This window comes from Cryptomeria japonica, chromosome 7, assembly GCF_030272615.1.
Source record: "Cryptomeria japonica chromosome 7, Sugi_1.0, whole genome shotgun sequence".
NCBI classification, from domain to species: Eukaryota; Viridiplantae; Streptophyta; class Pinopsida; order Cupressales; family Cupressaceae; genus Cryptomeria; species Cryptomeria japonica.
This window is the reverse complement of record NC_081411.1, coordinates 293,615,684-293,627,607: the sequence shown is the minus strand read 5'-3', so window position 1 is coordinate 293,627,607 and position 11,924 is coordinate 293,615,684. Positions and strand designations below refer to the sequence as shown.

Genomic DNA, 11,924 nt, shown 5'->3' with positions numbered 1-11,924 from the left:
TAATGCATTAAATATTATGCTTAAATTGTAAACCCTATTATTTTTTGAATGACAATGAATAGCGATAAAGATATGACATGGTGGCAAAATATTTTAATTTGAAAGTTATTTCTACCTACAATTTGACAATTTGCAACAATTTTGATGATTTCAATTCATCCACCATCTGCCTATGAATTTTTGCATTAATTCTATTAATATAAAAATTGTTTTGGTTATATTTGTACTCTTATTTCTTTTTAAATATTTGTATAATTTTGTTGTTGTATCATCTTTTGGGATTTTTATCTTTGTAAGCCTTCTTTGCGGTCTTAACCCAATTCTTTTGAATCTCTGATATCTTTGCAAAACAATGTAAATTATGTATGTTCTTTAGTAGTACTAATTAAATCTTCAAACTAACACAAATAATCACACTATCAACAAGAATTTGACGTAATGCATCTTTTGTTTATTTAATAGAAATTGTCTTTTTGTAAACATTAATATGAATTAATTTGAAATTTTATTTTATGAAAAAATTCTATAAAACAAAATTAGGAGAAGTTCTCACAACACTTGTTATTCAAAGGATATATTTATAATGAAATGATTTTGATTCTTCTCATTCTAATAGCACTATGAAAATAGGAATACAAATCTTTTGTTTTCTTTTTAATTATATTTAACTTCTTTTCTCATTCAAAATTCAACTCACTTGTGTATTATCATTCAATTATAAACCATGAAAATCATTAATATTTGTATAAAATTAATTTTTAATTCTAATACAGCTACAAATAAAATTGATAAATAAACTAATATATCTTACTTTCCTCAATTTATATTCTTTAAATTTTCTTATTAAAATAATACAAAAACTAGATGAACATTTTTTATTATTAAAATAATGCAAAATCTAGAATACAAAAAGGACGACTGTCATAGGTAAACAACCAAAAAAAAACCAATAGAACTAACCTTTAACAAGGCTGAAACAGGTATACACAATATAATTTAGTATTAACACTGTCATCACAACTCCTTGAAATACAAAGATTAACAATGGTACGATTTTAAAAGCAGCTGAAAAACGTATTAGTACATAGCTATTGAACTCTATGTGAGCTAGCTATTCCTTAAGGTATCATTTGGTCGAACTCGTTGAGAACTATCCTGCCATGCCAGGTATACTTCACTTACAACAGTGCAAAGTACTATACTTTACTTACAACAGTGCAAAGTACTAATGTAAAACAAGTAGTCTAGACACATAAGATTCTAAGACACTACAAACAAAATATTAGACTGAATTGCTTCCACTGTGTAAAGGAGATGATCCTGGATTAGGGGGCACTGTAATTTCCACTGTTCCTTCCAGCATCTGAAGCACCTTCTTAATTGATGGCCTGATAAAAGGATCTTCCTGAATGCACCAAAACCCCACCAATACCATTCTTTCCAACTGTCTTACCTCCATACCTCTGCACTCTTGTTGCTCAACTAACTTTGCAAGTCTCCCATGTTTGAAGCAGTCGTACACCCAGTCAGACAACATTATTTCATTCTCTGGAACATCCAATTGCAACATTTTCCTGGAGCAGATGACTTCCAAGAGTAGCACTCCGAAGCTATACACGTCTACCTTGACAGAAACTGCCATAGTCTTTTGCCACTCAGGTGCCATGTAACCCAGGGTGCCACGGGCCAAAGTAAACGTCCTCGTTTGTTGTACACCAAGCAATTTGGATATCCCAAAGTCAGATATCTTAGCACAGTAATTTTCATCCAGCAAAATATTCTGAGGCTTTATGTCACAATGGATTATATGGGTTCTGCACTCTTCATGTAAGTAGAGGAGCCCTCTCGCAGTCCCTAAAAGGATCTGAACACGCAGCTCCCAATCAAGACCCTTTGTACCTTTAAACAGGCGGTCGTCCAGAGACCCGTTGGACATGTACTCGTACACCAGAATCTTGTGGGAGCCCTCGTCACAGAAACCATAGAGCTGAACAAGATTTTTGTGATGGCTTGCTGCGATGATACCCATCTCTGTTCTGAACTCCTTTTCCCCCTCTTCAGGATTTTGTTTCTTGAACAGGTCGTGAAGCTTCTTCACAGCAATTGCTCTTCCGTCAGCTAAGGTGCCCTTGTATACCGTCCCAAAGGCGCCCCTTCCTATTTCTACCTTGAAACCTTCAGTTGCAGCGTCAAGCTCATGATAACTAAATGGCTTGAGCCCGATCGGATTAAACTTATGTTGCTCGTGGAAGACTTTCAACTTGGATCGGCATGTAAGCAACCATAGCAATAGCAAAATTACTGCAACGACCAATGAGCAACCCATAAGGCTTATTCCAAGAACTGCAAGCCCCTTTCCTTTCTCCTCCTTTATTACAGCTTCAGAAATTCCACTGTAGACTTTTATATAGGCGATTCGTGTAGGGCTTGCAACGCCATTTCTCAGAGGCATTGCCTTCTTCCAACAATTGTCTGTGCCGTCAACATTGGCGTAGATGGTAACTGTGCAATAGCAGTCATCAATACATGCCTGCTGGCAGGCAGTTTGATTGACGAATTGCATGTACCAATAATCGTTTCCAGCCCAATCTATCTTCTCAATTGTCTCCATTTTTGCACCATTTGTACTGCAGATCTCTTGATGGGATGTGTTCTGAAGGCATCCATTTGATTGATTAACTTTGTCCACAAAGTCGAATCCAGGAGGACAGCTGCAATTAAAGGAAGTGCCAGAGACTCGGCAGATTCCATTCAGCCCACATTTTCCAAACAAATTTCCAGTATCTGTACAAGGATCATTCTGCTGCCGAGTCAAAACGCCCATGGCCAACAGCAGATATGTAACACATATGAGACGAAGGAGCGATCCTCTAAGTGCCATACACACAGAGACACCCATAGCTATATAATGAATGCAAAGCCAATTTCACGTTGATCAAGTGAAACAAAAATTGTAATTTAAAGGAAAAAGCTTCTTGTTTCAGGCCACAGGAAGCTTCTGTTGAGGAAAACGTTGGTCTTGCCGTGGACGCAAGAGAGGAAGGTGATTTTATAGGGGATAAACGGAGGACCACAGGAATAGGCTGTGCTACTCTGGTAGTGCACGTATCAATCAACTATTCAAATTGCATTTTCCAGGTAATTTCGTGGCATGGTACATGTCACATTGTCACTTACATCATGTAGAAATTCTACCTTTCACATGTACCAAAATAGAGCTTTAAATGGCGACATTTTTGTTGTCTCAAAGAGACAGGATGTAATATTGGAATGAGTTTTCATTTCGTTAAACTTTTCTATTTATATCTATGTTATTTAGGGTCAAATAATTTCATTTCTAGATGTTTTTGTCAACGATCAAATTAGTTAGGTAGAAATATGGTCTATTTTTAATAAACTAAAAAATAGGAGTATCTTATCATTATGTGTTGGCATGCAAGATAATCTAATGACTTATGAAATACCATTTCAATAAAAGGACCTATGGTGATTGATTAATCTTTTTAGGCAATTAATACATCCCATAAAGATAAATATCCTCAACACAAACAACAATATTCTTGTTGAATGTTAGGTTTCAATAGTTATTCGAGTTAATAAACAAATTAAGTCCTAAAAAAATTCAAAAGTTTTAGATGATTGCTTAATCTAAATATGAACCACTATTAAATTAATCAATCAAAGATATAAAAAAGATCAAAATATAAAGGAGTTAGAGAAAATGAGTTTAAAAAGGAGGGATGAGAAAAAGTGAATCTATCAACTAGAAGGGCATCTATTATTTTTCTAGCCTCCTCTATAGAGAAAAATAAAATAACAAATAACAGATATTATGATTCATTCAATCTGTGCAGAAGGATGCGACTTGCGAAGTCAATGCCATCCTATTCAAAACATGAATAATTTATGCGAGGTGACCTGAGTAAATGTCGACTCAAATATAAATGTCCTTTTGAACAGACAGAATGCCACTCAATTTCATCATTAAGAAAGAGACTGCAAATGAAAATTTTCAAAATAATTTTTGAAAAGGATGTAGGGGCCATTTCTAGTGTCACGAAATTGATTGGAAAACAATATTGAATAGGTAATTTTTCATCAATGGTGGATCTTTGACATTTATTCCATGTATTGCAATGTCACCTTATCTGGCTACGAGATTTTATTTTGTGTTGAGACCTTCACTGGTCTTGACAAGGTAAAAGTTACACCTTTGTATTTATGGAATTCGCAACCCCACAATAACTGGTCGTCCAACGTCAAGATGAATAGAACTTGATTTAACTTGCTGAAAATAAATGATATCAGGTTTATCTCTATACAGATGAGGAGGGAATCAAATCTTCCTCATTGTGGGAGCTCTCGTCCATCCCTATCTTCCTTTTATTGTCTTATCTAAACGACTTTGCCTATATTAAAGAACCAGTTGTCTTTTAGAATTGTTAGTGATCAAAACAACCATGATTAAACTGTATTGCTTTCCAATTTTTTTTTGGGTGTCTTCAAATGACAAGGCTATTCTTTCATCTTCATCATGAACTATCTTGCATGGATTTCTATTTTTGTTTAAGTATAGAATCAAACATGCCATTAATAACTGGAAATTTGTTATCATTTTTTGGTTTGCCTGATGTTACTCTTTAAAATATATGGAAAGATATTTTGTTTTTAGTTTTAACAGGATGTCATTGTGGATTTTCAAACAAGTTACTAAAAAAAGTAAGGGTCTTTCACATAATTATGCTTTTCTTCTTATATTTTCTAATAGACTTCTTATACTTTCCAATAGATATATTGGTGGATTTTATTTTATTTTTTATACTTTTCATCTTGATGGAAGTTGAGTAGATTTAATAGGGATGTCATCAAGGATTTCCAAAACATGTTAACGACAAAAGTAAGGGCCATTCACATAGTTATGTTTGGGTTCTAACGTTCTCTAATAGACATATTAGTGGATTTTGCTTCACATATATTTCTCATATGTCAAAGAATGGGTTGTAATTTAAACTTTGATGTTAGAAATATTTCATAACATAAATTAAAGTTTCGGACAAGATTTTAATATGGTAGAACACCATAATGGCCACAATTTAATTGTAATAAATTCAACAAAAATAGTTTAATAAAAGAGTTTACTATAACAATTTCTTTAGTGTGTTTGATCCCTTACATTGCTAATACTAAATTCATGCATTAACTTGGATCACATGGCCTAGTTATAGAGCTAGAATGAGTGGTAAACAAGTGGATCAAAGAGATCTTATATCTCTTACAATATTTCTAATTTTAATCTCAAAACTCAACACTTTGTTTTTATCATGTTGGTATATATTTTTTTTATCATGTTGGTATGCTAGTGGGAATATTCAACTCCATCTCCCAACCATAATAAATGGAAACCATAGATTGAGTAATTATGTTGACACCACATCTAAGTAAATTGAAAATAAACTCATTTTTTTACAACTTACCATCTCTCATTTTACTATAAAACTGAGATATCGTCTATTGATCTAACAACAATTTTCTTTTATAATTCATTATAAGACCAAAAAAAGTTAGCATCATGGGTTCCAATAACAAAGCATTCATCAAACATACTTATTCAACTCATGTTTTAGGTAATTATTAGATAATTTAGAGTAATAGAGTGTGAAATGATTGAGTTAAGAAATATATATATTTTTTAAATATCAAATACTTATTGACATGATAGACAAAACTCTTGGAACAATATCTTTTGTCATCACCAGTGCATTAGATTTGATTATTTTGATTTAACATGGTCTAAAGCATAAAAAAAACATCCTCCAATAATCACATATTGAGTGTAGAAACTCCTCACATGCAACATGGAGGGCTATAACTAAGATGAGTAAAAATCCTCATGAGAGACTACAATTAAGATGAGTAGAAAAACATCAAATTTACTTGCAAGAGGAATTGAGCTCAATGCAAGTAGATAAATCATAAAGGGAAGGTTCTAGGTCTATGAATTCTTTAGAGGCTAATGTGAAATAACCACATATGTGAGATAGTGATTCAATTATGGATCACAATTAGCTTTTCATGAGACTATGCTAGTAGTTTAGTCAGATTCAATCTAGGGCTCACACATCTCTTAAAAGTTTTACAAGGATGGTTAATTAAATCTACACAATCATTTCATTTCATTTCACCTGTTAATTAAATGAGTGCTATATATTCACCTCATTTCCCAACTCTCCTTATATAGGTGTATATGTATTCAATATTTTAATCCATCATTAAACTTTTAACTTTCACCTTCATGGAAAATATTACACTTCTTAATGTTCAAATATCCTCCTTAATAATTTTATCATTGTAATTGGAATATATATTTACATCAATATTTATATAACCTTGCTTCATAAATTAAACCATATCATCTTAATTATAGTCTTAAAATTCCATTTTGTACACAAATTAATCAACATTTCAACTTTGAACTTCCAAATCTTTGCGTGACCTATACCAACTTGTTAATTCTAATTTTATTACTTAAAAGAAAGAATCAAATCTCAATATATCTCCAATCAAATCTCCATTTCGGTATATTTCAAGACCAAATTTCCAACACTGATAGATATATATTTTGGTACAACATTGACTGATAGACATCCAAGCATGAGAATCACACATCCCTTTCCACAACCCTAGAATCATTGGCTAGTAGTGGCAATGAAGTTTCCAATCAAATTACAAAATGGGGAAGCTATAGGGATTGATGTCGTGCTTTTTATGCTAGTGGGTTGTCATATAATGAAGTGAAAAAAAAAAACATAAGTAAAGCACAAATATGTGCTCTTTTTATTGATCTCAAAATAGGTGAGACCTTACCTCTTAATTCAAAGAAGTTTCATGTACACTAGTGTAGCCATTTGCAAATAAATGCTTTTTGGGATAGTTGTGGATGGTCTTTGACCAACCACCTTGTAATAATTTTGATGTTGCATTATATTTTTTGAGGAAACTATATTTTGAGTTTATCCTCACTAAGTGATCAAACTATTTTGATATGAAAGAGTTCTAGGGTAGAGGTGGAGGCTCTACCCAAGATAGACCTAGAGCTTGGAGGGTACTAAACCCTTAAAGTCGCATCCCCCTAGCACCAAAACCTATGGTTCATGTCATGATCCTAGTAGCCCTGAAAGAGTTGATGGAGCCATAGAATCTTCAAGCAGCCACTATATTGACCAATGTCATCATTTAGAATGGCACACAGTTATCACACCCTGTTGGCCTAGATGATGATCCAGTAGTTGAGCCATCTAGCCTTGGTGAGCCCATTCAACATGTGTGTCCCAATTGTTTAGGTATATTCTCTGGGATGGATGTCGAGGCCAATGTAGATGGTTCCACGTCCCATCTGTGTATAATTTGTGGGAGTAGATGTTAAACTACCACTACAGAGGATGTGGCATTGATTGATGATATGATGGATATGGTGTATGATGGTCACACGTAGACATGGGTGTGTTGATTTGAATTGATAACATTTTATTTATCAATCTCTTAAAACTTATAATCGTAAATTAATTTTTATTTATTTATTGATTTAAATTGATACAAACAATATGCATTTCAAGATGCAACAACGAGTGTTAATACACCATCTGATATTCCCCCCATACTTGTTGCAGCTGCAGCTTTGATGCCTAAAGTATAAATTTTGTAACATGTTAAAATAGAATAGTACCTTGAATTCCAAAAAAAATATTTATAAGATATACTAACTCTCTTTACTATATATTTATTTTGTGTTTTATAGGTGTTGTCAAAGGATCAAATGTCCCAAATTGATAATGTCACACTCTTGGCTGTCAATTTTGTCCTAGAAAGCTACGCGGTATCATATTTTGCACACTGAGAGGTTTTTACAATCGCAACAAATTTATGTGTCAACATTTGGGGGTTTTCAATTAGTTTGATGATCATTTGGTTTTCAATTATATAAGGCTTAAAATAATAATTAATATAGAATGTAAAATAATTGATTAATAGATTTGGTTTTCAACACGGTTACAAGACGGTTTCACTCCATTCGATAATTAAAAATTGCAGATAGAGAAGGGATCAATTGTGCAGTTTCAACCTGAGATAGAGGTATGTGATATTGTTTTACAGATTTCATATTGTTTTTATATTGTATTTTTTTTGAATATGAATTAATGAGTGTATTTAAATGTTTTTTGAATATGAAATAATGAGTCTATTTAATTGCAGAATAATTGCAGAATCATTAGCATATTAATCTTCAACTTTTGGAATGCTACCTGGATTGGTTCTTCATTGCAGATATAATCATTGAAACTTCATTTTGTTTTCATTGCTGATATCCCCTGTGATTTTCTGTAAAAACACTCACAATATTTTAGTAAATGATTTTCGGTGATTGAAAAGGTTAATAAATAATTAGGATCAGCCATTGGAGTTAACATGTATATGACACAAAAATAAAACTCAAGACAATAATGTTTGATTTGTCAACAACTGTCAATAACTCAATCAACATCTTTTTTTCCTGTTTTCATGAATTGCTATAATATGCATTTGGTTTAGTGCAAATTTTAAATCCAAATGAAATCATAGTTGGATGAAAAAGGGGGACCATTTCTAAGATACATATAATATCTTTGTATTTACTATTGCTATCTAGAAACTTGACCAGTAATTAGGTCACACTTAAACAAAAGGTAACTTATTGAAGGAAAAGATATTGTTTGAACTAATAAGTCATATGTTAGTCCCAACCGGTGCTGAGAGGGGAGGGGTGAACTAGCACTATACCGATTTGTTCCAGATTTAGTCTTAGTAAAAAATTCTATTCAAACTTAACACTTATCAGTATAAGCAACATGAATAAGAAACATGCACACATAAAATCAAACACACATGACTACCAAGATTCTTTTACGTGGAAACCCAAATGGAAGAAAACCACAGTGTGAGTAAAAACTCACAAAATCTGCACTCTTCTAGAGTATGCCCGGTGAGGAGCCATCCCTATTAGGAGATTACAAAGACACTTTTAGGTGCCACCTGGTTAAGGGATTTTCTTTAAGGCCTGTTAGAACCTTTACCATGTTAGAGGTAGCCTTGTTAAAGGACTTAGGATCATCATTTAAGATGTCACTTGGTTAAGAGATTTTACAAAGGGACCTGTTAAAGTCCACCTGGTTAAGGGATTTTACTGTTGCAGTTATTAGAAAACAACAGAGAGAATGATATGCTATAATAGCTACTCTTAGCTTAATCAGATCCAAATGAAGCTCTTCTATTTGACCACCGGTTACACTTGCTCTGCACTCTGCTGGTGCTCTGCATTCTTTCTCCACTCTTCACACTATCCGAGCTCTACACACTCGCTTAACCACTCTACTATTCACTTAGCAGTTATGCCCTCTTCTCACCTGGTTGGATCACCTCTCTTCAAAATTGCACTTTACAATTTTTACGATCAATCATTTTTCTTTTCACCAAAAGCCTTTATACCATATTTTGCCAATACATACCCATTGATTACTCAATGAGTTTATACCTAACACTTGGTAGATTTGAAATTTAAATCTTCCCAAATCTTCCCACACTCTCTATGCACGCTTTCCATCAATATTGCTAGCAACTCATCCTTATCTGCCTCCGCAACTCATAATTTCACCAACATCTTCATCGTGTTCTATCTCTTTAATGTGAATCGAAAAATATGCATAAATCTCACCTTAACTAGTTGTTATCTGCTCTAGACTTTACTAGCCATATGTTTGATGATATCTTGGCATGACTGACTCACCTTTGTATTGGCCATTTGGAGGAATTGATTATGTGTTTCATTGATGTTTTTTCATTGATGCCAACACTAGTTGTTTGGATGCTTTACCAACACCCTTTTGGTCCCGGTAGGTTAAGTGGTTTCTGGTTGATTTGGATCCGACATGATCTGGTAGGCTCTAGTATGATTTGGTTATGGAATTGGATTCTTCATGATACTTATGTTCATATTCAGTAAGTTGGTTTTGGTCTGGTGATTGGATGCTATCCTATTTACTTGGAAGCCTGGCTTCTACTTCCAAAAAGGGTTTCATCGGTAGAGCTTTTGATGGAGATCTTTGAAGAAATGCATTAGCAGTGTTGGTGCAGCTTTTGGCGGAGTTTCAGGATGTTTTTGGTGATCATGTTCGAGACTTGGCAAATGGAGATCATTATTGTAGTGTGTGGACCTATACTGGGTCTCGATTGATCTAGGTTATGGACCGACTTTAATGTAACGTGTGGATTGGACCTCTCGATGTGTTTTCGGGATGTCTTATGTGCTGGATATTATTTATTTGGTCTAAGGTTGACATGGTTTGTAATTATGTAATTAGTTTATTGTTTGGTGGTTGATCTAATTGTTTATGATCGAGGGTTTGTATATATAGATGTAAGATCTCATTGTAGATCATCATGGTTATAGGAAATGGGATGTAATATGCGAATAATGTAATATCACTCAAGCAGAGGATTTGGTCGATCATTGGAGATCAAATTGGGTTTATGTAAGAGGATTTAGTCCTTCGATATTGAGCTTGAGCGGAACTATACTTAGGCATAGGAGATGCTATCTTTTGTAGTTCAACACTTCTCTAGATTGTAGTCTGAATTTCTATGTAGTCAGTGAAACTCCTTTTGTGATGAGCAGTGTGATCTAGGCTATTGGCCTTTCTACAAGTGCAGGCCCCTAAATTGTAATTCACATACTTACTGTAGAAGTATTATCTAACTATGGGTAGGCTTCCCACCGTGGTTTTTCCCTTTACTAGGTTTCCACATATAAATATTGGTGTCATATGGATGGTATTTATTCTATGATTATTTTTTATACTTAATTTGTTTAACTTCTATTCTAGTATTAATTTTTGGGTTCTGGTGTTAAATTTTTAATGTCTAATGATTTCGGTAATCTGTGACAACTGATTCACCCCCCCCTCTTAGTTGTCTTCTAGTTATTTGAATTGTCTAACAATTGGTATCAGAGCATTGGTCCTCTTTGTAGAAAGCTTAACCACTTGAGGAAGATCCTATGGCATCTAACAGTTGAAGTTCATCCAGTTCATCTGGAGCTATCTTTTGGAGGGATATTCTGAGGCTTCATGGAACATATTACATAGTATGAAAGATTCAGATAGAGACTCATCTGAGATGTCCTGGTAAGGAGATTTGGGAGATCGCATAGAATGGTGTCACACCTTATAAGCTGGCATCTTGAAATACTCCTTTGGCAAACCTGGATAAGGAGCTTGAGAATTATATTAGAGAAAGAGAAGCCCTCTTGTGTGCACTTTCTGATCAGAAAATAATGGGATTAACCAACAAATCATCTGAAAAGGCTATATGGGACAAGTTGGAGACTCTTAATGAAAAGTGACCCTACAGTGAAGATTTATAAACTTGATGGTTACCAGTTGAGATATGAAAACCTGAAGATGGAAGAAGATGAAAGGATTACTGCATTCATGGAAAGGGTAAAGGAGATTGTTATGGGAATTCAATGTTGTGGTGGAACTCTGAGTGAAGATGAAATAGTTTCTAAAGTTCTGAGAGCCCTACCACCAGCTTAGAAGATGAAGGATACTTATATTAATGAGTTGAGAACAATGGCTAATACACCTATCAACAGAGATACTTTGGTTGGCAAATTATCTGCTTTTGAGCTTGAAGAATTGGACCTTCTAGCACTGTGAAGATTGAACCTTCTTTTCATGCATCTACATCTACAACTGGTAAGCAAGATTGTAAATTTCTATATGAAAATGAATTGGAAGATGTGAAGAGAGAAGATGATGAGTTTGAGCATCTTGAAGCACTATTTGCTAGAAGAGTACCTAAAGGACCGATAGGAAGTATGAAGGAAAAACACC

At 33.9% G+C, this 11,924-nt stretch overlaps 1 protein-coding gene across 1 annotated transcript; it reads right to left on the bottom strand.

Annotated features, from left to right (window-relative positions):
- Positions 1-1,282: 1,282 nt before the first annotated feature.
- LOC131037074 (G-type lectin S-receptor-like serine/threonine-protein kinase LECRK3) lies at positions 1,283-2,824 on the bottom strand. The gene has a single exon (XM_057969112.2). It carries the CDS (start codon positions 2,822-2,824, stop codon positions 1,283-1,285), a length of 1,542 nt encoding a protein of 513 aa, XP_057825095.2.
- Between the last annotated feature and the right edge of the window lie 9,100 nt (positions 2,825-11,924).